Source organism: Pteropus alecto, unplaced genomic scaffold (assembly GCF_000325575.1).
Source record: "Pteropus alecto unplaced genomic scaffold, ASM32557v1 scaffold67, whole genome shotgun sequence".
Classification (NCBI taxonomy): domain Eukaryota; kingdom Metazoa; phylum Chordata; class Mammalia; order Chiroptera; family Pteropodidae; genus Pteropus; species Pteropus alecto.
In genome coordinates, this window is record NW_006441061.1 from 1,393,630 (window position 1) to 1,420,749 (window position 27,120).

A 27,120-nucleotide genomic window follows, 5' to 3' on the forward strand; every position below is an offset into this window, starting at 1 on the left:
AGTCACATTTCTGAGCTGCCCCTCAGTATGTGCTGGGTAACTAATAACATGAATCTTTACCAAATGAAGTATCGTAATAACAACCAACGCCAAGATTTTATATTTAAATGGACCTATTAAATGTCAAGAAGCTCAGATGGGGATCAAGACCACAAAACAAAAATTCCTTTACAAACATAAGATTTTTGATAATTATTTTAAAGATATTGCTTTAAATGAATGATCCCCTAAAACCTTTAGGCAATTCTAGGAAATGAAGTTAATTTTTAAAATTGAGATATAATTTTTCATTCACATACCATAAAATCCACCCTTTTATAGTAAACGATTCAGGAAATGTAGTTAATTTGAGAAACTCTGAGCCTGTTTCTCCAACCACAGAATGGCTATAATATCACCAACCTTCCAGATTGTTCTGAGATTAAATGATACATAAGACTTAAAACGTATTCTGCACGTTATAAATCCTAAGGAAATGTCAGATTCTCTTCCCTATAAACACAACACAAACTTCTCGTTATAATACAACTTTGCTGAGGGCAAGGGTAGGAGTGCTTTTATGCAGCTAGTGATGGGCCTGGAACAAGCATCCTGAAAACACTGCTTGCTGTCTTCTCTTCACCAGATCTTCTCTTCACAAATCTAAGAGAAACAAGAAAGGGCTGGAAGCCCAGCAGCCAGAATGTTACCTGCAATATATCGAATCTCGGGTAAGCACATCATGAGGTCAGGAAAGCGGTTGGGCTGATGTGTATATTTATATTCGGTGAAATCCTGGCAAATGTACCAATATCGCTTGTTCAGCTGTTCCAGCTGTGAGGCACTGGCCAGACCCCTGATATCTGTGAAGAAAATCACATAGGAAGTGGGAGAGGCTTTCTAATATGGAAGAAACACCACCTCCTTGAATAGGTGCATCTTAAAAGTCATTAAATGTCACAACGGGATCTTTTTTCTTTCTGACATGGAGGAAACAAAGTTCTGGATAAGGGAAAACAGATAAAGAAGGAAAAAATTATACAGGACAATCACTAGACTGAGCCCCTTGAGGGCTAGGCTGCATCTTTCTGAACTTCATACCCAGCTCCCAGCACAGGGCTTGGCCTAAAGCAGGTACCAGTAGATGATGAACAACTGACTGAATAATCTACTTTTCCTACTTTATCCTTCACAATCTGTAAATGTGCCCTTTGCCAGAGTCCATCAGAAACCTTGCTGATACCTACACATTCATGCTTGTACATGTACTCACACACGGTCTCCTGTGTTTCTGCTTGTACCCCTCTGTCTGGGATGTCACTCAGTTTCTTCTATAGAGGTTTCTCTCTCATTTCTTTACAACCCCCCCAACCTGCCCTTTTTATATACAGAATATAGGTATTCTATATATAAACCTTACCCAGTCTTTGAGGCCCAGCTTGGATTTCTCCTCCAAGTAGTTGCTACTGATCTCCCCCCATCTGAAGCTCAAGTAATGTGTCATGTGCCATCATAGTATATTTCTTGAGGCCAGGGACCTGGGGTCTAATTTTTTTTCAATGTCTTTAATGCTCACCACAGGGCCTGGCCTAGAGGCGGCACACAGAACGCCAGATAAATGCATGAATGGTGCAGAAGCAGGAGGAAGAGGTTTGGCCAGTGTGAGCAAAGAGGAGGGGACCCAGAGTCTCCGGACTGAGTATGGAACAGAGCACTTATAATGACGCAGGCGGCGAAACGGCCCAATTCCACGAGAGTAAAGCACTCACATGCTACTTTCGAAAAAACAACACAACTTCTCCTTCACACTCTGTTTACCAGCAGCTACCAAGGGCCACTTTGCTGGTAACTCTCCACATAGCCCACATCCAGCACATCTAACTAAAAGCCATGCTTGACATGCGTGTGAGTTTTTGTGCACCCCCACTCTGCCTTGAAGGGACTGTCAGAACCACTGCCAGCCTGTCACAGAGGCCTTATCTCTGATAGTTTCATCAGTCACTCTGCTCTTCTTCAGTCACCGGTAAACTTGGTACATATTTTAAATGACGCATGTACTGTCCTTGGTGTCTGCGTTTGAATGCATTGAAACTGACTAAACAAAGCGAATCCTCTTCCTTCTGCTATGAGTTATAGAGACTGTGGCATTTAGGTTTGAAGAAAAACTTAAGAGCATGCCCTGCACTATAGAAGGGCAGGATGATGATGAGGGGAGCACAGGCCTTCCAAGATTAGTACCCACATGGTGCGTCAGACTCTGTGTGACAGTCCTGAGGGTAAAGGGAGCATGAAACATGAGGGCGAATGTTCACTGGCCAAACAAACAAACAAACAAACCAAACAAAAACCCCTTCTTCCCACCCTCCAAGCCACTCACCTTGATTTAAGAAGTTAATTGCTTTCATGCAAGCATACTCCTCATTGCTAACCTTTAGCTGATGGAACTTGTGATACAGATAGATAAGCCGCTCGATCACCTCCATCCCTTCATCACTAAATCTGGGGAACAGACACAGGGGTTAGCAGTGGGCTCTGACACCAGTGGAGGTCAGAGGAGGGAAGACAGAGGTCTCCTACAGCTCCTTAAGACATCTAACGTAGGAAAGAGAATGGGGGAAATGGAATCCAGAACTGTTTATGAAGCATAGCTCATACAAGCTGTTGGTCCCAAGGTCAGGTGGGGTCAATCAAATCTAAGGTCAAATTCAGCTCCATCACATGAAATCTACCAGACCTTGGGAAAGTCATTTGACCCCTCTAAGCTTTGAGGTCCTCCTCTATACAATAATGCTTGCCTGCTTGGGGTAACAAGTGCCAAAGGAGGTATGGGATGTAAATGTGAGGAAATATGACATTATTAATATACTCCTACTGTTGAGATGCGGCCTGCAGTGTCAGTGGTGGCTGCCATGGTGACTCTATGCCACAATGCAGAAAAGGCTGTGGATCGTATTTGTTTAGGCTCACGTTTCCAGCAGGGCTGAGGTTAGGCGCAGTGAAAATTTTTATTGATATCCCTGACTTTGTCTAGGAAGGGAGGGAAACAATAACTGAGCCTCCGTGCCATGCCAGTCTCTGTGCTGCGCACTTGATGTGCATTATCTCATTTAATTTTCTCAGCCCTATGGGCTAGGTGAGATTATCAACACCACTGCACAGATGAGAAAATGAAGTTCAAAGAAGAGAAGGGACCGGTCCACAAGTTTGCAGCTAGTTAGTGGCAGAGCTAGAACCTGGAATCTGGTCTACCTCCCCAAGGCCTTGGCTTTCCCAATATCTAAGGTGGCACCCCCTAGCAGAGAAGACTCAATGCTCCTTTCTTGGGATTAGCAGTAAGCTCCTTGAGGAAAGACCAAGTTTTAGGCAAAGGAGCCTCAGGCTGGGGGACTAATACTCTGGGTCATAGTGGGGAATGTCTCATGTCAGAGATGAGATACCATCAAATCAAGGACGCAAAGGTTTAATGAGGAAGCAGGCAATTATGAAAGCTGAGGTCAGGCCCAGCCTCTGCTCTTCCGGGAGTGGGCTGGACTGTGGGCCAAAGTGAGCTCCAGACAGGCCTTAGATACAGCTCAGTCACACAGAGATGCTCGGCCCAGAACTGTTTCCTGGTGATTAGGTTCAGATCTGGGAGCTGCAGCTCAGTGACAGGCAAGAAGGCCCTAACTGGGTAGGACCCAGAATACCTGCAGATGCACTACTGCTTTCTGTTTTGACTGTGAGGCTTTGCAAGGGCTTGGCTTCCTGGACAAGCCGGATATTTCCCTTCACCTGGGAAAGCCGGGCTCTGGCTGGGGTCAGAGGCACCTGCACCTCGCAAGCACCAGGGGGAGCTGCAGAGCAGCTCCTGGCAATCGGAGCTCTGACCATCTGCCTCAAGGCTGGCTCCCAGTCAGACAGAGCTGGGGCTTCTTTCAGCCTGCTGATCTGAGCTACCATGGCTGACTCTGTTTCTCTCTGCTCTTGGCCCACTGGCTTTTACAACTTTATTGATATTTTCCCAGACTGGCTGACAGACAAATTTATACTGAATAACCACTATAAATAACTTTACCTACCATTCTACCATTTAGTGAGTGTTCACGCCTTGCCAGGCACTTAGTTAAATATTCTATATACATTATTTCACTGGATATTCCCAACAAATGACCCAAATGGATGTTATAATCTTCTTCGCTCACATGCAGAAACAAAGCTCAGAGGTTATTTACTGTGCCCCTACTACATTCTTAGTTTACTCTCCTGACAACTTTTGAGATTAGTAATGTCACCTTGTTAGGGGTGAGGAAGCAGAAGATGCCTTCCCCAAGGTTTACAGTCCGTTTTCTACTTCTAAGCCTGTCACTCTCTCAGCACTACACCATCTCCCCTTGCTCGTAACTGGTAACTGGGGAAGGCTACCACATGCTGCCACGGGACCCCAGGAGCTCTCTGTTCCATAGCAACAGCCCAGGGCCCAACCCAGAGCGAGTGCTGAGTTTCTCAGCGCACAGAGCTGCCCTGTGGAGCTCCTGTTAGGAGACTCGTAGGAGGCAGCATGCCCTGGGGTGCAGGTCACTCCTCATCACAGTACTTGGTTGGCTATTTCTGTCCTCGAGAGGAAAGGGTCTTCAGCGCAAATTCCCTCTACTGTCTGCTTGGAGGGGTGAGGCAGAGATGGAGTCATCCAGGTAGGGCACAGCAAAGGGGGGTGCAGTGTCAGCATCTGTCTGGTGGCGGTGTAGCAAGCGAAGATAACACTCTCCCTTAATCAGCAACCTCTCGCCCCAAGTGCTCACTCTGGCACTGCAGAGTCTGCAGGTGTGTGGCTGTCAGCCAGACCCCTGGCCAGGAGTGCCAAACCTACTCCTGGCCGAGTCTTGACCTGAGGGGCACAGAGGAGCTCCCGAGTGCCTGGCCTGAGCATATGCCCCAGATCTGCCCTTTCTCTTGGGGAGAGCACATATCTCTTTTCCAAATTTCTTAGGACAGGCTACCATCACGGACCCCTGGCAGTGGTGGGGGGGCTGGCAGCTAGCCCAGCAGCCCCCACTCAGTCTCCACAGTCTGACTGCAAAGCTTTCTTCCACAGCCCGCATCCCACCCCTTGATAAACAAACTGTTCTCTGTCCCATGGGCCTGCTTCCTCCAGCAGCCGTGCCTCCTCCACATCAGCCCACTCCACAGTTCTAACGCCCCTGTATTCCCGTCTACAAGTTATCAGCATTCAAAGCCAGAAAGTTGACAAACACACCCATTCTTCTTCTAGGTTCTCATTACGCAAGCATGCTAGGACAAGGAAAACATTCCTGCCAGGATCCCCCAAACCACTGGACCATTCAGTCAGCAATTGAAGCTGACACTATATAAGTTATGTCCCATTAAGGGCGCTGAGAGGCCCAGTTGTCTCTTTTTCATTCATCTAAATGCACCTACCCCCAGGAGCAGTCATCAGCCACAACGGTAGAGGAACTGCCATCTTGGTACCCACATCAGACTCCAAGATGAAAAGTACCAGGGCACATTCCAGAAAGTCGAACTTTCCAGAAGGCTAGAGACTTTAGCACAGGGTAATGGCGAAGAGCCTGGCTTTGGAGCACAAAAGATCTAGGTCATAAACTTAACTCCATCTCTTTCTAGCTTTGTAGCCTTGAGTTTTCGCCTCTTTGAACCTCATGTTCCTCATCTGTAGAGCAGGGGTAGTGTGAGTATAGCCTCGTAGGGTGGTGGTGAGGCCTAAACAAATAATGTTTCCAAAGCACTTAAGATGGAATTTAGCACAATAAACAGTCTATAATCCTTAGCTATTATCGTTATTAATAGCATCGATACCATCACTCCCACTACCACAGAAAAAAGAAAAGACTGTGTGTGTTTCCTGAACCTTACAGCCGGGTCTGAGCGGGAAGCTGGGAGGAAATTTCCAGAGATCTGGCAGAAATGGAGCTAATGCTCACGAGGCAGAAGCGCCCATTAAAGCCCATCCAGTGCAAGGCATCTTCTCCTGCGAGTGAAGGAGTCTTGATTAGGGCCAGGAGCAGTCGCTGGCTGGTGCTACAATCTGCTTTAAATCAAATTCACCCAGCTCACTGTCTGATAACAGCCTGATTAAGGAAAATGGGCACCATAAATTTGATTCGATATTTGAGAAGAGAAAAGGAGGGGGGTCATGTATCATCCGGGAAAAGCCTTTTCATGACAGCAGGAACTCACTTGCACTCAAGAGCTGTGAAAAAGTAAAGGCATCTGGGGGAGTAACGCGGGGGCAGGCAAGGTAGGGAAGAGCTACGGCCAATTACAGACTCCACGCCCTGGGTTTCCAGCAGAGTGGAGACTGCTTTACAGCGATGAACCTGGTTCTGGAGGTTTTCATAGTTCCATTTCCTCTGACCTCTTGGGCAGTTCTACATGCATCTCAGACTCAACAGACCCCAAATCAAACTCAGAGTGAGTGGCTCATCTCTCAGCTTGTTCTTCCCAGCTCCATTATTTTGGCTAAGACAACTGGTCTGGTGGCCAGTCTCTTTCCACTCACTGAAGTCCCACTGACTTTCCCTCCTTGCCACATCTTAGGTCTGTGCTACTCTCTCTACTCAGCGACACAGTCACTGCCGCTTTGTCCAGGCCTAGTTTCCTTTTAGCTGAGCTATCGAACAGCCACCTATCCAGATGCTGTCCTCTAGCCCTGTCCGTGTCAATCCATCCCGAGCTATACAGCCACAGAGATTTTTCTAAAATGCAAACTGACCGTGTCATTGCTTCACTTAAAAATGTCCCATGACAATACCATTTAGACAAAATCCAAATCCTTTAGATTGGCATTCGAGCGCCTTCGTGACCTGTCCTTTCCGCAGCCTTCTCTCCAGCCACTTCTTCCCTGATCTCTGTCTCTCAGGTACACTCTCTCTGTACCCTAATCCACAGCACTGCCTTTGGTTCTCCGCAAAAAGCGACCATCTCGGATCTCTAACTTCCAGGACTTTGTGTAATTCTCCCGCGTTCATCCTGTTCTCTATAATCTACCTAGAAAACTCCCACTTCAAGGTACAGCTCAAATGTCTTCCTCTGGCAAGCATTCCTTGATTACGCAAGTAGAATAACTCACTCCCTAGTCTATGCTTGCAGTCCCTCATATGCCCCTCGATCTCCACCAATATCACCCTAGACCATAGGTTGTATTTCCTTCTATTTGCCTCCCAATCCCCTAAACCAAAAATAGGGACTCTCATCTCAGTCAGAAACCACGTCTGCATAGTCTGTACTCCCAGCACCCTTTCCCCACAGCATACAAGCAAGTGCTCGGTAAATGGGCCTGGACTCAGAACTAACATGCTGAAGTCTAACCTGCATTTCTCCATTGAAGGCTTCCATAGTACAGTAAGAGTCCTAACAAAAAAAACTGCTTTTTTATCCTCAAATCCATTTGAGAGCTCAGCAGCAACTGATGTGTTTGAGTCAGCATTTTGACGAACTTTCTGCAACGATGGAAACGTTCTGGATCTGCACTGTCCAGTAGAGCGGCCGCTAGCCACAGGTAGCTACTGAGCACTTGAAAGGTGGTTTGTGTAAGCGAGGAACTGAATTTTTAATTTCATTTAATTTTAATTAATTAAAATTTTAAAAGCCCCCTGAGGCTAGTGGCTACTACAATGAACAATGCAGCTCTAGATTCTCCTCAGATAGGAGCCTTCCTAGGAAATAAAAATTCCCTTGCTAATTCAGCTGTTACTGGCCCCTGCCCTGTTCTTGGGGTGCATGGGATTAGACATACCGGGGTGAGGTGCCTTATGAAGCTCAAAACCAGAGAGGCCCCACATGACCAGTGGTCGCTTCCACCTGCAAAAGGCCTGGGAAAACCCATCACTCCACAGAGCGTGGAGCCCACTGGCTGAGCCGACTCTGGAGGCAGTCCCAGGCTGCACTGGTAGATTCCGGGGAGGCCAGGCCTGCTGGGCCAGTTCTGCAAACCCTGGTGATATTAGAGCAGGCTGACTGCTATCCAAACACTCAGCCCAGAGTTACAGAGCCGGAGATAGGAATTTGATGGAAACAATGAATTAGAGGCTCAAGACAAGGGGTTAGGTCATTTGCAAAATCAGATAGCTCTGTTTACAGGACGAAGTGTCAGCTGGGTTCAAAACTCTGTCATATAGATCACTCTGAAGCCAGTAAACATCACTAAAAAGGAGAAATTAGAAAACCAGAAGAGAAAGTCAACACCCAGACTCCTCCCTCCCTCAGCTGTGCACAGGGCCCTCGAGGGTTTGGGGTTTTGCTTTTAGCCAAAGTCTCGGCCTGTCTTGATGCCATGTGATTGGGTGCCAGAGGGAGGTGTACCCCAGTCCTGTTTATAGAAGTGTGGGAGCTGGTACCTCACCCTCTCCAGCTTTTATCAGTGGGGGCACTTTTTCTTCCCTCTTTCTTGGTGCTCTGGAATCTCATGCTTTCCGTTATTTTAAACTGTCCAATAAAGATGAATTACTGAAATGTCTATTTAAATATGATTTAAGAGTCTATGGCCATGCTACTCTGAACAAGCCTCATCCCATCTGATCTCGGAAGCTAAGCAGGGTCGGGCCTGGTTAGTACTTGGATGGGAGACCACCTAGGAAGACCGGGTGCTGTAGGTGTAAAAAATTTTTAAAAATAAATAAATAAGGGATTGTAAGCTGACAAGGTCCTTGTAATTTGTGAAGTCAACCAAGGGCTGCCTCGCCTAAAAATATATATATATGTGATTTAAGCTATATTTTTCACATGGATAAATTAATAAGCCAGAAAAGTTGTATCAACATCACTTTGTCCTGATTTGGGGGTGTCACCACGTGCTCCAGGTCTCCAAAGTGAGTGAATAAAAGATCTGTTCTACGGAGGGAAGTTAGAAGGATCCCGGCCAGCTGGGATGAGACTTTATGCTAGAAAACATCAAGGAGAACAACGGTCTCTCAGCCCCATGCTCTTAGCATCTCAGATGCACTGAAAGAGCCTAAGCTCTGCAGTTGGGCAGGTCTCTCTGACCTTTAGTTTTCTCATTTATAAAATAAACATAACCACGCCTATAATGCTGGAGGCTTGAGAAATAAGACAATCATATAAAATACTAAGCCCGTGCCTGGCACACAGTAGGTACCACAGTGACTTCTAGGTCTTGTTCTCAGATTGTAAACTATAGCTCAGAGGCCCTCACTTTACAAGTGAAGTTTAGATTTTTGTTTTTCCCAGATATCTTATCTTACCTCAGTAATCCACACGTGATAAAGGTAACAGTTTAGCACTCTGCTATGCTTTGCTACACAATATCATTTATTTCTCACAACTACCTTGCTGGGGAGGTTATCATCCCATTTGTTGTTTGTATTGGTATTATACCATTTTATAAATTCAGAACCTGAGGATCACAGACTTGAGCAAGGTTACAAAACTAGTCAATGGCAGTGTGAAGATTCAGATCCAATCCTGTATGGCTTTAATGCCCAACCTCTGGAGTGCCAGGCAACTCTGCCACTTTGCAGGAATGACAATGAATGGGGCGGGGGTGGGTGGGGACTGACAACTGGTTGCTGGGGAACTCCTTCCCAGCCAGGAGCCCTCACCTGTGCAGTTCTTCATCAGAGGGTGAGTACTTGGCGGTGACGTCAGCCAGCTCCCCGAAGATCTGCTTGCTGTAAACGGTGAGGGAGGACAGCAGGATTAATTCCTGCCACGTGGAGCTCAGGAGGCACGTGTAATCCTTGATTGAGAGCTCGCAGAAGAAAGGCAGTTTCTTGATCCAGGCAATCTGCCTAAAGAGCAGCTCATCGGCCAGGCGGCAGAGCAGCGCAAACAACTCTGCCTGGGTCACAGTGTATCTAGGGGCAGGGACAGGAGCAAGTCACTTCCAGTGGCAGAGGGTGAGGATCGGGGGCACAGGGAGAGGGTATGCCCAAGGGCACAAAGAGTCTGGCAGTGGGCTCCTTGCCCTTGACCATGGATCCCAGCTCCGTTCAATTCAGTCTAGTGATAAAAGGGCAGGGCTGGGGCCAGCAGCAAGTTTAGGCCTGAAGAGACGGTTTGGTGAGAAAAGGTTGCTGGGGAGAAAGGAGGCTTAGAAATGTGTACAATTAGCAGGGAACATGACTTTGAATGTCGGTGTCCACTAACGTTTCATGTGTCAAGAGAAAATTCCCAGTCACTCCTGAACTAGTTTTGGCAATCAAGGCCCCATTAGGGGGATCTGGTACCCACCAAATACAGGAACTGGTGGAAAAACGAGCCTGGGGCTCGATGGCTGAAAGACAGCAGAACAAATTCAGCAGCTTTCCTGCTCTCACCGCACCCCCTGGTGGTGAGAGCTCAGGGACTAGAGCCGCTCCGCCCTGCCAAGCTCCTGCTGGAGGAGGGAAGGAGCAGGGCGTTTCTCATCTCTGGCCTGGATGACAAAGGGTCCAGATTTTCTTCCTCGCAAGGACCCTTAGAATGATTCTTCTCCACACTCTCCTATCCAGATTTATAAAGGTTTTGTGTGGCCTTCTTGGAGGTAGATATTTAAATTTCCTCTCTGAAAGTAGAGACTAGCTTAAGAAATCTCAGGATACCTTTTGGAAGGTGTCTAAGTTTAGAAACACTCAAAGAGCCTATGCTCCAAGCCAAAGGGGTAACAAGTGCAATGGGAGGGATGGGGGCTACAGCCTGTGCTATCTACTCGGAGAGAGCCGACGGAGGGCTGTAAGGTCATCCCTTTCCGCCCACTCAGGCCTGCACACAGAGCACAGGGCACCAGGCTACCCATGGGTGCGTTGGCTAGAGACGCAGCCAGGCCACAACCTATTTAGTGCCCTGAGTGCCTTGTTAAGGAGCCTAGACTTGATGTATAAGTATCCCCAGAACTATAGCTTATCTTTGGTTCAGCGGCGCTGACTCATCCCAGGGGCTGACTTACCTAGGTCTAAGCAGAAACAAAAGCCCTTTACTCCCAATTCCCTAGGGACTGATAAAGAGCCCTAACTCTAAGAAAAAATATGCTCCAGAGAAAAATGAAGGACCACTGACTTCAAAGATAAGCACAGATCTGTCCTCTGATACTGGGTCCTCACTCATCCCCAACTCATTCTGAAGCCCAAGGGTATAGCTGCCAGGGATGAAGGTGGGTGTGGGGTAGAGAACATTGTGAAGCTGCAAGGGCTAAAATAGGGCAGGACTCACTCACCCATCTTCGATCAACATGGGTGTGCCCAATGGCTCCAGGTCCTCAGCTGACACGAGCTGGTGAATCAGACTGTATGACTGGGGATCCAGGCTGCGAGCTTGTGGGGGCAGAAGTGGCGAGTGGGCAGAATAGCTAAAAAGGTGCGGTATGTATTGATAGTGTGGAGGCACAGACATCCCCACGTACTGCTCCCTGAATGCCATGAATCCATTCAGTTCCACAGACCTGCTGGAGAGAAGAGTCTCACGTCAGGCAGAACCATGGCAGGTCTACTGCCTCCTCAGAGGAAATGAGCCAGAGGTGGCTCGAGTGGTCTTCGGCCATGGAGTCTGCCTTCATCAAGCCAGGGACATAATTAATGGTTACACACATCTCTTCCTTTTCAGAAAGAGAGAGAGACTGTGCGAGTTTATGTGTGGCTCACCACTAGACACCCAGGACCTGGCAGAGTAGACACTGAATAAATATTGGCTAAATGCATCCTTCATACAGGTGCCACATTTGGAGAATTCTTAATGGATACTCAGACTAGGATAACAAAGGTGGGTGCTTGTTTTGGGTGGGTGTGTGGGTGTGTGTGTGTGTGTGGTGTTGTGTTTTACTGTTAGGAAAACTAAGGCACAGACAGGCTAAGTGCCTTGCACAAAACAAATCCAGCACCCAGCAAGGAACCCAGCATGTGGCAACAACTCCCTAAACATTCAAAGGAGGGAACAAACTAAGGAACAACTGAATGAATAAAGGTTATAATAAAATATGAAGAAAAAGGCAGATTCTTATTTTCCTTCCCTTTTTTGGAGAATTCTAGCCAATGTCAACTAATTAAAAAAAAAAAAAAAAATCCTACAGCTTTACCTAGCTGCATCTCCTAAAATAGGGGTCAGCAAACTATGGCCCAGGACCTGTTTTGGTAAATGAAGTTTTATTGGAACATAGCCACACGCATTCATTTACCTATTGTGACTGGCTGCTTATACACTCTGACGACGCAGGTGAGTAGTTGAGACCTAGACCATAGCCCTGCAAAGCTTAACATATTTACTATCTGGCCTTTACAGACAGTTTGCTGATCTCTTTCCTGTAAGAAATATTTCTGAGCAAAGAAAGCCTTCCCTGGTAGCCAAGGGCTATATTTCATACCTAACAATTAACTTAAGATACCATTCTTGAACCAAGAGTCTCTAAACTGGTATTCCATGACAGCAGCAAATCTGACTAGGTTAAAAAGTTTTCACTATTTCTTAAAATTTATTTATTTATTTTTATTTTTTAGGCTAGGCAACCCTTGGTTGACCTTCTCGACTGCCCTTGTCAGCTTACAATCCCTAATTTTTTAAATATTTTTAAGCCTACAGCACCTGGTCTTCCCAGGTGGTCTCCCATACAAGTACTAACCAGGCCTGACCCTGCTTAGCTTCTGAGATCAGACAGGATCGGGCTTGTTCAGGGTAGCATGGCTGTAGACTCACTATTTCTTAAAATTTATAGTGAAAATCTTCACTATTGCTGAGGCAGAGAAATTATAACTTAATTTAATATTGTCAGTGTGGCTTGTTTTATCTCAATGATAAAGTAAATGTGAGAAAAGAGCTACATTTAACATGTTGCTCTGTTAGGTAAAGAATGTATGGGCACAGAGAGCAGATATAGCACTTCATCAGTCTGCAGAAGAGACTGCTGACATTTTCAAGGTCTTCAGCAAAAAAATGGGTTATCAAATCCTGTTGTGCATCATCCTGGGCCCTACCCCAAAGGACTGAGGGAGCAAGGGTACAATGGCGGAGACAGGCTGGCAGGAATACTCAGCCCAGAGGGCTCCTCATGGGTCCACTCTCTGGGTGACCGCTAGGTGATGCTGGGTTTGCCTTGAAGCTCACCTGGAGGACAGTGTGGAGCCTGGTGAGGGCTGGTTGCTCTCTGAAGCCCTGTTCCCAGGGGAACTGTGGTCGCTGTCACCATGGTTGCTCCAGTGATTGGCCTCTTCCTCAAATTCCTGCCCAGACATGATCCTTTCGATCTCTTCCTCTGATATCTTTGACAAAGAATTGGTACATGTTAGACTGTGTACGCGGGACACCATCTGTTCCTTCTTTAGAACTGAGACATTATTTAAACCTCATGGGGATTTCCAGAACACTCTAAAGAGAAACCCAGATGCCCTCCCCTCCACTCCCATGACCAGGTCTCTCACTAATCTAGGAGAGCTTTGCCCCAGCACCATGGCTCACTTCTTGCCCATTGACCACCGCCCCTGCAAGCCACAAAACCTCTAGGTTCTTCAACACTCCTTTATGTCCTCGAGTGTAATCTTTCCTACCCCCGAAACACTACTTTTCGAATGTCACCTTCTTTGCGAATCCTTCTATCACTACCTAGACAAAATTTTAAGTCCTTCTTCTATCCACTCATAATTCTGTGTATTCTGAGAGGGGCAGAATAGCATAGTGGGGTTAAGAATATGAATTCTAGAGTCAGACCACTTTTGCTCTAACTCAGGTTCTGCCACTTTCTAGTTGTACAGTCTTGGGCAAGTCATTTAACTACTTGAACCTCAATCCTTCAGCTCTATAGTGGAGAGAATAGTATCTATCTCATAGGATTGTTGTGAAGATTAAATTAGTTAATATATCATTACATGTATAGAAAAGGGCCTAGCACATTAGCAACAATTATGGAAGGTTGACCAATGATATCTTCATCATTATTGTTATTTTTATAGCACTTATGGTAATGAAACATGAAAATATCCTCTACAAGACCTAAGACTATGAAAGGACCTAAAAAAAGTAAATATTCAATAAATGCATGCTAGATAAGTGAATAAATGTTCACTTATTAAGTAATGACCGCAAACCTTCACATGAATTTTCTTAGTAAGAAAGACATTCCTAAGCCTATTGAATAAATAAGAAGACACTGCAGCTAAGACAAAGGCCCAAGATCACACTGCATGCCCACGTCTGGGCAGGAGTTGGAGGAAGAAGCCAGAGTATCCAAGCATTCAGTCTAGTGCCCTAGCTACACCACACAAGGAGTAAATAAACACTTGTATAAAGTGTCCGACCCAGAGCTGAGGCCTAACCAGCTCAACTCAGCACGCAGAAGGAGAGTGAGTGCTAAGGAGGAAGGGCCAAATGAATTTTTATTTCTTGTTTCTACGAAAAGCATGGGAGGACATTTTCTCCCAAGTCTGTCTAACTCAAACCTACATAATTCTTTGCTCCAGGAGTCTGTGAGGAAACCTTGAGCTGCTCCGATCAGAAATACAGGAGGCATTTAGAACTGAAAGCCAGCTAGAACACAGGGCTTGGAGGGAAAACGAACGTTTAACTGGTGTACAAGTTGAGTGAGTGGTCGTAAATAGTTTGGATTGCATGTTGAATTAGCAGGGTTGTCTTTATTCAGTCACATGGAGCAACAAAACAAAACTTTTCTCTTAAGGGTCCGTAGAGCACTGAAATCCCTATTTGCATTTTATAAGATATGTGAAGATAAATGGTGCCATCAAACTCTAAGACATCTACTGAGGCCCTGAAGACTGAGGCATCTCTGTGATGGCGATGAGAGCAAGACCAGAGCTTGGTGGGTGGGCAGGGAATCACTTGAGGTGTGGGAAAAGGGCCAGTCCTGGAAACTTCAGCTTACTTCAATTGGGAACCAAAGTGAAACTACACCTGTGGGTCCCAAAGGACACTGGGCAATCATTGATACACTGAACAGGGGATAGAATGTGTGGGAGTGCTTGAATCTGGGATCAAATCTCATCTGCGATTTCCTAGCTGGGCACTACTGGCCAAGTCATTCAAGTTCTCTGAGCCTTAGCACCTTCCTGTATAAAATGGAGATAATGCCACCTCCCTTGTAGCTCAGGGTTCCCACGCAGCATGCTGGAATATAGAAATAGGCAGGTTTCAGTCAGACTTGGGAGGTTAATCTAAAAGTTACAGAGTGCAAGTGCACAACAGGTGCTCAATAAACGAAAATTCTAGCCCTTCTTATTTTAATTATAATTAAACACAGTTAAGAACTTGGAAATCACAGCTCTCTCTTCCTAACACATCCCAGAAATTATAAAAGACTAAAAGGAAAATTATGTTCAGTATCAAAAAGTCAAACGCAATGATAGATGAAATAGGTTTCTCTGAATATCAGCTCCCTCAATTCTGCACAGAGTCTAGAAATGTAAGCAACTGAAGATCCCTTGGCATGGTAGGAGAGCTACACATATACTCAAAAAACATTAGGTAGAGCTACACATATACTCAAAAAACACTGAGGAAATGCTACAAAATTCTTCCTGATGAGTAAATTTTCTACTGCATCTTAATGTAAAACGAATGAATACAAATAAAGGTCATTTATGTAAACCCCAAAGCTAACGTCATACTCAATGGTGATAAACTGAAAGGTTTTCCTCTAAGATCAGGACAAGGGCAAGGATGCCCACTCTTAACACTTCTATTCAACATGGTACTGGAAGTCCTAGCCAGAGCAATTAGAGAAGAAAAAGAAATAAAAGGCATCTAAATCAGAAAGGAAGAAGTAAAATTATCTCTGTTCACAGATGACGTGATCTTATATGTATAAAACCCTAAAGATTCCACCAAAAAAAACCCAACCTGTTAGAACTAATAAAAGAATTCAGCAAAGTTGCAGAATACAAAATCAACATATGAAAATCAGTGGCATTTTTAAATGCTAATAATAAGTTTTCTAAAAAGGAAATTAAGAAAACAATCTCATTTACGATAGTGTCAAATAGAAAATACTTAGGAATAAACTTAACTAAGGAGGTGAAAGACGTACATATTATTGAAAGAAATTTAATGCTGCTGAAAGAAATTAAAGACATAAATAAATGGAAAGACATCCTGTGTTCATAGATCGAAAGACTTAATGGTGTGAAAATGTTCATACTACCCAAACTTATCTATAAAGTCAATAAAATCCCTATCAAAATTCCAATGGCACTTTTTGCAGAAATAGAAAAAGCAATCCCAAAATTGTTTAGGATTTAGAACCCAAAATAACCAAAACAATCCTGAGAAAGAACAGCAAAGCTAGAGGTCTTACAGTTCCTGATTTCAAAACACATTACAAAGCTATAGTAATCAAAACTATACAGTACTGGCATAAGGAGAGACACAGAGACCAGTGTTAACAGAATAGAGCCCCCAGATAAACACATACAAATATGGTCAAAGATCTTCGACAAAGACGCTAAGACTACACAATCAGGAATAGTTTCTTCAAACAAGTGGTTCTGGGAAAACTGGATATCCATAGGCGAAAGAATGAAATTAAACTCTTATCTCACACCATACTCAAAAATCAACTCAAAATGAATGAAAGACCTAAATGTAAAACCTGAAAATATATAACTGCTAAAAATAAACAAACAAGCAAAACAGAAAAAAAGCTTTTTGACATTGGCCTTGAAAATGATTTCTTGATATGACACCAAAAGCACAGGTAACAAAAGCAAAAATGGACAAATGGGATTATACCGAACTAAAGAAACTTTTGCAAAGCAAAGGAAACAATCAACCAAGTGAATAGGCATCTTAGAGAATGAGAAAATATTTTCAAACCATATATCAGATAAAGGGTTAACATCTAAGATATACAGGTAATTCCTGTAATCCAATAGCAAAAACAAAACAAAACAAAACAAAACCTGATTAAAAAATGGGCTAAACACTTGAATATACATTTCTCCAAAAAAGATATATAAATAGACAACAGGTACATGAAAAGATGCTCGACATCACTAATCATCACGAAAATGCAAATCAAAACCACAGTGAGTTATCACTCCACACTTATTAGTATGGCCATTATCAGGAAGAAAAAAAAAGAAAACAAAATAAGTAGGACTGGAGAGGATGTGGAAAACTGAAACTCTTGTGTACTTCTGGGTGGGAATGTAAAATGTAAAATGGTGTGGCCACTATGGAAAACAGTATGGAGGTTTCCCCGCCAAAAACCCACCTGACTGTCCATTCATGGATGAATGGATAAACAAAATGTGGAATATACATGCAATGGACTATTACTGGGCCTTAAAAAAAAAGAAGGAATCTTGTCATAAGTTACAACTGGATGAACCTTGAAGACGTTATGCTAAGTGAAATAAGGCAGTCACAGAAGGATAAATACTGCATGGTTCCACTTACATGAGGTATCAAAGTGGTCAAATTCTTATATGGGGAAAGCAGAATGGTTGTTGCCAGGGACTGGGGGGAGGGGAAATAGGGAGTTGCTGTTCAATGGGTATAAAGTTTCAATCGCAAGGTGAAAAAGTTCTAGAGATCTGCTGTAAAAAAATGTGCATATAGTTAATACTGTATACTTAACAATTTGTTAAGGATGTAGATTTCATGAGTTGTTTTTTTTTTTTTTACCACAAAAAGAGCAGCTATGAGCATAGACCAAAATAAATTAGTTTGCAAGAAATATATATGACTTGAATAACATCAATAAAAATATTTGATTTTAAAAAAGAGAGAGAATGAATAAACACACACTGACACCCCAACTGAGGGCATGTTATGTACCAAGCCCATGTGACAGGAACCCCCCCATATGGCGTCAGTGTACGTCTCAAAACAACTCTGAATTCTTGTCTCTCTCATTCCCCACATTCGATTGGATAAATCCTATTAATTCTATCTATTAAATATCTCCTGAATCTATTCCCTCTCCTCAATATGCACTATCATTGCCCTGCTTAAAACCACTTTCTCTATATCTCTTGTTTGGACTTCTGTAAAACCCTTTATAACCCTTCTTCTCTGTCCCCAGTCTCACTGACCCTTATCCAGGTCTGTTTCACTGACCCTTACTCACGAACTGTTTTCACTGCTAGAATGATCTTTCTAAAATGCAAATCTGACCATGTCCCTCTCTTTACTTAAGACTTTTTAGTGGTTGCCTCTTGGTCTATACCAATAATTCTTGAGGCACGGTCCCTGTCCGCTAGTGTGCTCAGGGATTCACTTCATGGGTCAGAAACAGATCCAACTCTCTATACTCATAAAGTTCTTCTGCTGAGAAGTAAGATCAAGCAGTGTAGGCTGGCCCCACAAAGGTTTTACCTAAGGAGCCATATTCGAAGACAGCTGAAGGCCACTCTGGAGAACTGATCCCAAGTTCAAGGAATCTACCTTATCTGCTGCCACTGCATGTGCTCAGTGCTCCAGCCTGACTGAACGAACTCCTTGACCTTCTTTCAAGATTCATCTCTTGGTCTTTTTGCTGTCTGTCCTGTCTGGCAAGACTAAAAGGTGATTGGCTTCCCGCCCCTTCCCAACATAGTGATAATTCCTACTTTTCCTTCAAGACTCAGTTCAAACTTTACCTTGTCTATGAAGCCTTCCCTGAGTGTCTTCAGTCTCCCGCATGGCTCCAATCCAAACAGAAAAGAAGCCCCTCCCTTCTGGGCATACTCTGTTATGCTCACTGTATTCTGATGTCTTTACATATCTGTCTCTCCCACTAGACTCAGTTCAAGGTACAGGGGGCCTGGCACAGAGTTAGTACTTAGTAAATGTTTGTTGGACTAAATGGATATTATCATTCCTACTCTGCAAATAAGGCAATCTTTTCAGCTGATATATCTTCAGAAACACTGAACAGCAAAGTAGTCTTGCTGATTTCTGCCAGGCCATGTTTGTCTACAACCTTAAATCACTGACATAAAAAATCTTCTGAATGGTTTAGAACCAGAATTAGGTTCACTCCTTGTGAAATCTCTAGGAAAAGTTGAGGGATTGATCACAAGAAGAACTTCAATCATTATGTTATGTATTTAAGATTTTCAAAGCACTTTCATCTCCAGGCTCCAAAAGCAGTTTTATAGGAAGGAACACCAAGATTAACTGCCCCCAGGAGCAGACGAGAGGATCAAAGTGAGCAGCCACAGAAGTATCTGGAACTCAGGATGGATCACAAAGAGTGAGGACTAGAACTCACCTGGACTGGCCCAATGCTCTTGTTCCGGCCTCCAGGCATGCCGTCTTCTCTGATTGCTGGAAGGAAAGATAAGACAGTCAGAAGCATGCTTACAGCAGTCTGGGCACAAAAAGAAAACTTATTTGGCCAAAGCACAAGGTAGTTTTTGGTGACGCCAAGATTAAAACACAGGTCTTTCTGGACTCAAAGCACATACTCTTTCCATTATTCCAGGCAACCTCATAAGCATTAGATACTTTTGGCCCCTGAGGCACTGGGTACACGCCACACGCACTGTATACATTCCACATGCTCAACAAAAGTGACAACATTATTAATAGTCCCACAGTTACACATATCCCACCAGAATGGTACATCTGAAAGTTTCAGTAAATTCAAGGAGAGGGATAGAAAGGATATTTTCATTCTTAATTTTTTTCCAGACTGTCTGAGTTGAATTTGTAGGATAAGAACAGGTTTTTTTGTTTTTGTTTTTGTTTTAATTAATCAGAATTTTGACTTCACTGGTTCCTCCCTACAAAGGCAGTCTACTAAGCTTCCTTGAAGTTGATTTCCCACTCAGGTGACTCAACAAAAAGAAGTTATTCAGCATTTTCTAACTATAAAAAGCATCCTTTAAATAGTACCAGCCTCATTAAGAATAACAATTATGAATACTATTACCTTCCCTGTTTATGGAGCACTTAATACAGGGACACAGAGAAGGAACCCTTGATTTGCAATTATAGAAAGGCGTTGGTGTCTGGCAAAGCTTTCTGGAAAAAACAACTCCTGAACCAAATTCTAAAGGAGAGAGAGAGAGAAAGAGAAAGAGAGAGAGAGATAGAGAGAGAGACAGAGAGGGAGGGAGGGGGTGAGCTTGAGGAGCCAATGGGGTCAGATCACAGAGAGCCTTGAATGCCAGGCTAAAAGAATGAACTTTAGCAGAGGAGCCGGTGCATAAGATGGAATGTAGTAGGAGAGGGATGAGGGTAGGTTGGTGGTTTTGAAAAATCTGTGATGGCTACTGTGGAGGGTGGTTTGGAGGGAGTAAGAGGATAAACAGGGGATAAGCTAACGCCATCATGTGAGAGCAACCTTTGCCCTGATATACTTACTTCAAAAAAAATTAACATGAAGAATGCAGAAAATCTTTGGGGCAGGGCTGGCCGCCTCAAGAGGATCGTTCTAGTCCTCACTCTCCAAGCATAACACTCATCCCTGTGGTAACTGCAAGGCTGACGGGAAGTTGGCTCTCCTTAAAGGAGACATCCTATTTACTAGACTAGCCTTAGAAGGTTATACACCTCACAATTAGACAAATTCGGGTCTAAATCTTGTTTCTGCTTGGTCTGTGTAATTACAGACAAGTTTCTTCGCATCTCTGAATAAAACTTCAGAATAAAATTTACTGAAGAATAAAGAAGGGTTGTTGGAACCTGTCTTATGGGGGTATTATAAGGAATATATATAAAATAATATAGTTAAAGCACCAAGCATAGGGCCTGGCTTATCAAGTAGCCTAATCCTTTCCCCAGCCTCTTTTCTCCAAACTCAGGAGTGAAAAAAACCAAGGTTCCACTCTCAACTTTGTTAAATAAAGCCTTAGTATCTTCATCTGTGAAATGGAAGCAACAGTCTGCTTTACAAGGCTGCTGTAAATGTGGAGTGACAAACATACACGGCCCACGTTAGGGCTGGAAGCATGCTTGGTTGTTGTCTCGGAGCTCTCTTTCAACCCAATTTCGAGTTCTAAAGATCCTTAAAATTCCTTCTCCGCTGTTCCAGGGTCAATGACAGTCTTCAGGCATTTCTATTTCCAATATTGACATCTCACATGTCTTTGCTTCAGCTCACAGGTACAGAACAAAGATCACTGGCAGATACAACACTGAATATATTTCACTTGATTATCTCACTCTCGCTGTCTTGGAGGCGAGGAAGAAACTCAACATTCTTTCCTTTTTGTTTAAAAGGCCACAAGCTTTGAAGATTTATATCTTGCCAAGTTCTTGTTCTGATATTTAAAGTTCATGTTGACCTTTAACCCCAACCAGAGTGAGGAAACTCATATATGATGGACATTTATGATGTGTTAGGTACTACCTTGGGTAACATAAACCCATGAGGAAAGCATCAGTGTCATTCCCATTGAATCTAGGGCTCAGAGAAGCCAAGTATTCTGCTTAAGGTGACAGAAACTAAACAGCAGGATCAGGGTTGGAACCCAGACTATCAGGCTAAGACCAGCCTTCTTTCCACTACTAGTATTCCCTATAATGTGTACATCCCATTGGAGAAACAATTTTTGGTGGTGCATACATAAACCCTTAATTATAAATTTCTTAACATGCACTAAAAAATACTGATTTCCCTTTGAAAATTCCTTTTGAAAATTAACTTTTTAAAAAGTGATTTAAAGAAGTATATAAAGTAAACAATAGTCCTGGTTTAGACCAGAGATGATAAAATCTTTCAAGATGGCATGAAACTGCCTGAAGTATGGGAAACGATAAAATGTAATACAGCAGTGGTCCCCAACCCCTTTGGCACCAGGGACCGGAGCTCCTATGAGAATCTAATGCCTGACGATCTGAGGTGGAGCTGAGGCGGTGATGCTGGCGCTGGGGAGCGGCTGCAGATACAGATGAAGCTTTGCTCACTCGTCCTCCACTCACCTCCTGTGTGGCCCAGTTCCTAATAGGCCACTGATCGGTATCGGTCCACAGCCCGAGGGTTTGGGACCCCTGTCAGTTACAGTGCTTCTGTTAAAACAAAAACCTGTATATTTTAAAGCTTATAATGTACTCACTCACCTATGTTATTGTATTCAATTCTCAAAATAACCTTGGAAGGTGCACATTATTATCCTATGCAGTCGAGAGATGAAGAAACTGAAGCTCGAGGTGACAAGCGACTTGTCCGAGGTTACTCAGGGAAGGGCTGACAGAGCTGGGATTTCAGTTCGGGTCTTCTGATTCTAAAACTGTGTTTGTTCCTTGATGCTACACTGGGCTAAGAGCAAGTTTTTCAGCAGGGCTGAGAGTCTTTCTGGTAGTGAACTGATTAAAAAGAAAAACCAAAACCAAAACCAAAGGGCTTCTGGGCACCAGATCACAGGGATGGTTCTGCGGCTCCTCTTGTCCAAGCCTACGGGAGCGACACCCGCCATGGTTCTAGCTGCTCAGAAGAAGCACAAATATCCTTCCTGCTCTGGAACTCATGCGCCGACCATTCCTCACTTAGGCCTGGGCAGCCAACCAAACCCGGAAACCAGGAACAGAAAGGCGAGTAGGACACAAAGCGAACTACATCGAGCCCTGCTCAAAACCTGCCGGTGGCTCCCTCCGGTCGTGGGCTAAGTCCCAGCTCCCAAGCTTTGCATTCAAGACCCTCCGTGCTCTAGTTCCTCAGGTTTCCCCATCCTCATTTCTCACCATAAATGTTATACTGTACCTCCAGAGAACTATTTGTTAGTTCTTGAACATGCCATGCTGTTTTACACAGTTTTGCCTCTGCACATGTTGTTACTCCTACTAAGAAAGAAACTTTATAGTGGAAAAGTCCGGCAACACCACCTTACCCCAGTAATTCAAGTTAACGTGGTGAATAATGGACAAACTCACACCATGTGCTCCCGATATGATGCACCAAAAGGACACAACACTTTTGTAGCATTGTTGCTAGAAATGCATAATTTCAATCTAATCATGATGAAACTGACAAACCCAAGTTGAGGGATAGTCTACGAAATAAATGACTTGTTTACTTCAAAACTGACAATGTTATTAAAAGACAAAAAAAAAAGGCTGAGAAACCACTTCAGATTAAATATGATTAGAGACATAAAAATTAAATGTAATGTGTGACCCTGAACTGGCTCCTAGATCAGAAAAAATAAATTGCTATAAAAGACATTGAGATAATTGGTAAAATTTAAATGAGATATGCTAATTAAATAATAGGATTATATTAAATTTCCTAATTTGGTAATAGCACTGTGGTTATTTTAGAAGCAAAGGGGAATACGGTCTGTAACTTACTCCCAAATAGTTACACACACACACACACACACGACACGGAAAGAGGGAGAGAAAGGAAAGGCGGAGTCATTTTTAAAAGCTCTTTAAGTTGTAAGGAGCCTGAACTTCTATCCGTTCAAGATTCTGCTCAAATATTCTCTCTCTTTGAGATTTCTCAGTGCTCCATTTTTACCCTGGTAAAGTGACATGGCAATGCCACGGGGTCACTGTCTCACAATGCCATTCTACAACCAGGAACCTTTCCTTACAGCTTCTCCAAGAAGCTTTCCTTAACCTTTTTACTTTTGAACTAGTTAACTAGCAAGTTATAAAACAACAAAGTTAAAGGAATTAAAATTTTTTCACATATTTACTTAACTGACATGAATTCCTCCATGAGACTCAGTATAGCTTCCTCTTGCCTCTGATAATTTTAGTAATAGAGCAGTTCCCTTATCCACCGTTTCACTTTCTGTGGTTTCAGTTACCCACAGTCAACCATGGTTTGAAAATATTTTTAAAATTCCAGGAATAAACAATTCATAAGTTTTAAACTGGGCACTTTCATGAGTGGCATGATGAAATCTTGCACCATCCTACCCAGGATATGAATCACGCCTTTGTCCAGCATAGCCATGCTGTATATGCCACCTGCCCATTAGTCACTTAGTAGCTATCTCAGTTATCAAAGGGAATTATGGACAAACCACATTCACGTAACTTTTATTATAGTATATTATTTGATTGTTCCATTTTATTAGTAGTTATTGTTGTTAATCTCTTACTGTTCCTAATTTATAAATTAAACCTTATCATAGGTTTGTATGGGTAGGAAGAAAACACAGTATACATAGGGTTTGGTACTATCCACGGTTTCAAGCATCCACTGGGGATCTTGGGACATATTCCCTGAAGCTAAGTGGGGATGACTATATTTCCTCCATCCCGCTTCCTGACCTAGCCCCCTACTACAGTCAACCCATCAAACCAGGAAGCACCCTACCTAAACTGGGTTATCTGCTGAGGGACACAGAGAAGAGTAGGACTTGGTCAATGTTCATTATCTAAAATGGCGGGAGAGACAGAAAAGTAAACAGACAAAAATAGCATAAGGTGATCAGGGCTACGGCAGAGGGCGAAAAAAAGCTGCGGACGCACAGGAGGGTCATCTCGTGAGGGGGTATATCAGAGAAGGCTTCTTAGAGGATGTCGCAAATAAAGCTGAGCCTCGAAAGAAAAGTATGTGCCTCAGGCTCATCTTATATTTTCTTTGCCTTAGAGCTAGCACCAATCAGTTCTCCAAGGAGTCACAATTCCTTTTATTGATATTCAGAAAACAAGATCTGGGTGCTAGGTATGCTCACTGTTATTGAGGTATCACTGCTTCTAGCCCCTCTCACTGGCCAGAGTTAGAAAATATATGTATGTATACTTACTCATGTATCTACACACATATCTATAATTTTTATCTACCTAAATGTGAGGCCATATTGATACCGCCGATTAAAATCTAGCACCACGTTTCCTTCCAGCCTTTCCCTTTCCTGGTTTATGACTTCTTTCTCTAACACAAGAAACTTGACTCCTATTATCTATAATATATTTACTTGTTTGTTCGACCCTAGTATACAAATAAAGTAGTGCCAGAATTCCTAATGCATAACTCTGAGAGAAACACATTTACAAACTAGGGTGCTTTGACTGTGTACAGTTCTTTTTGTCTTCAGCCTTACAGTATACAGTCAAAACACTGTTTTTCAAGGTCAGCTCCTTTCTTCAACATTCCCTTCAGTGTGGCTATGTGATTTACTTAGGATATCAGTTAGAGTCATTTGTTACAGTCTGCATTCTCCTCCGCCCCACCCCCACCCCCAAATACTAGCTGCTTTAAAAAAAAAATTACATAAAATAAAATTCACTTCTTTTGTGGTGTATAGTTCTACAGGTTTTGACAAATGCATAAAATCACGTGTTGAACACCACAGTTGCATGCAGAACACTTCTCACCCCGCAAATAGTCCAAAGGCAACTCTAGTTTTAATTCTGCTTTCCCAGCATCGACCAGGAGGTGGCAGGGTTTCTCTCTGAGAGGCAGCCTTCACAGCGCAGCTGAGCCTGCCTGCTCTGCATGCAAATGGGCCTAGGAAAGCAGCATCCCAGACTTCATACCCCATGTGTCCTCTTCTCCTGGGCATGGTTATAGAGGTTATAAGGTTAAGCTTCTTCTTTCCCTGAAATAGGTGGGTCTGGCTGGAAGCCTCAGAATTTCACACTCCAACTGAATCAACAGGATGATTCATCAGAGTAGTCAAGAAGGCAACCCATAAATATGCTTTGATAAAATATTCGGTGAGAAAAAAAAATGCACAGTGAGGGCAACGAAGAGAGAAGAAAAACTAGAGACCAACACCAAATCAGGTGAAGGTGGGTAGATGACTACAGACTCTCTTTTCAAGACATTACTTGTACTGATGGCTGGGAAATATTTCTCTAAGAGGAAACTGAAGGGAGAAGGTAGAGGAAAAAACCTGAGCACAGGCCAGACAGTGCAAGGCATGCTTCAGGCATAGCAAGTATGTTCTAGACAGAAGATGAGGTTAGAAACACAGACAGGGGACAAAGTTGGTAACAGTTTAAATGCCCTATCATTTTATCATCCAGTAAACAACAGGGTACTCCAACATGTGAGCAGCTATGCCATATGGTAGACGTGTGAAGCAGCATGTTGTCCATGTGGTTACATATAAGATCTGCTTAATTAATAACAAATTACGATTTAGTAATTATTAACCACTAATATAACCACTACTAAACTAACTACTGGTTAAGTCATTTTACCTTCCTAAGCTACATCTATAAACTGACAGTAACAGTTAATAATAGGGTTGCTGTGTGTATTTAATGAGATAATATATGCAAAGTACATAAGAGTTTCTGGTATACATAGTGCTCTATAAATACTAGTATTATAAATACATTTCAAATGACCTAAATTTATCTCAATGTCCTTCTATATTTCTCTTACCTTTCTTCATTATGGGCAAATTTTCTAAAGATTCTTCTTTTCCCACACCCAATAAAAAACCAGCCTGAAGTATATCTGGATGTCTGCACTCATCCACGTTACAAACCCACATGAATGGTTCACTAAATATGACCACTCCTCACCCCTGCACAGTATTATTAACCCTTAGTACTCTGCTGGGCATTTTATGTACATTGTCATATTTAATCTTCTAGAGAGCTCTGAAAAGTAAGTATTATCATGCCATTTTAAAGGTAAGATAATTGAGCACTGGAGACATAAAGCAAACCGCCAGAGGTCACAGAGATGGTCTGTCACCAACCTCTGCCTCCAGAGCCTCTATTCTTTCTACTGAAGTACACTGCATGACGCTCCACCATCCATGAAAATATTCCCAGACTTCTGACACTGGCCCTCTTCTCTTCTGTATCCAAGTTACCTATTTGGGTGGTTTCTACCCACTAACGAAACTTCACCACTTCTACGCCAACAGCTGTACAAACTCCTACTTACAGGCAGGACTTTCGCCTCAGTTCCAACCCTGTACACCCAGCTTCCTTAGTGGACATCTCTGTGTGTCCTTCTCAGGTACCTCAGACTCAGAATTGCCAAGGCCCACATTTTGCCCCACCCTGCTTTTTCCAGTCTGACTTTTTTTTCCTGGTAAGGCCATTATTATTCATCTAAATCTTCAACTTCTAGTGCTTCCCAACACCCAGTATGTCACCAGCTCCTGCCAAGTGAGCTTCTCCCACATGTCCCCATTTGTTCCCCTCTCCTCCTTCAGACCCTTCACACCTTTCCGTGGAGATTTCTAAAAACTTTCTTCTTCCTATACCCCAATCCATTCTTCAAAGATGCCATCTGGGTTAATCCTCTTAGAATATAAGTTTATACATGTCATCTCAGGCACATGGCTCTTGGAAAGCTTACCAATAAATCTCAAATTCTTCGCCAACCTGGATGCAGCTTTCTGA

At 43.3% G+C, this 27,120-nt stretch overlaps 1 protein-coding gene, 1 non-coding gene and 1 pseudogene across 4 annotated transcripts in view; 1 reads left to right on the forward strand and 2 right to left on the reverse strand.

Annotated features, from left to right (window-relative positions):
• Window positions 1-263: 263 nt before the first annotated feature.
• The window catches only part of NR6A1 (nuclear receptor subfamily 6 group A member 1), a 184,082-nt gene continuing 157,225 nt past the window's right edge, over window positions 264-27,120 (reverse strand). For 2 of the 3 annotated variants that reach the window (XM_025051098.1, XM_025051100.1), the window contains 6 exons: window positions 19,118-19,173; window positions 13,021-13,175; window positions 11,144-11,371; window positions 9,552-9,806; window positions 2,357-2,478; window positions 264-842 (listed from right to left, as the gene is read on the reverse strand). In XM_025051098.1, the coding sequence (XP_024906866.1) occupies window positions 643-842; window positions 2,357-2,478; window positions 9,552-9,806; window positions 11,144-11,371; window positions 13,021-13,175; window positions 19,118-19,173 (1,016 nt within the window). In that variant the 3' untranslated portion in view covers window positions 264-642. The remainder of the gene's footprint in view (window positions 843-2,356; window positions 2,479-9,551; window positions 9,807-11,143; window positions 11,372-13,020; window positions 13,176-19,117; window positions 19,174-27,120) is intronic. The other variant, XM_025051099.1, reaches the window with a different exon arrangement.
• LOC112484882 lies at window positions 8,470-8,588 on the forward strand (annotated as a pseudogene).
• LOC112484856 lies at window positions 12,490-12,608 on the reverse strand. Its single transcript, XR_003048263.1, has one exon. It is a non-coding gene; the product is annotated as a 5S ribosomal RNA (ribosomal RNA).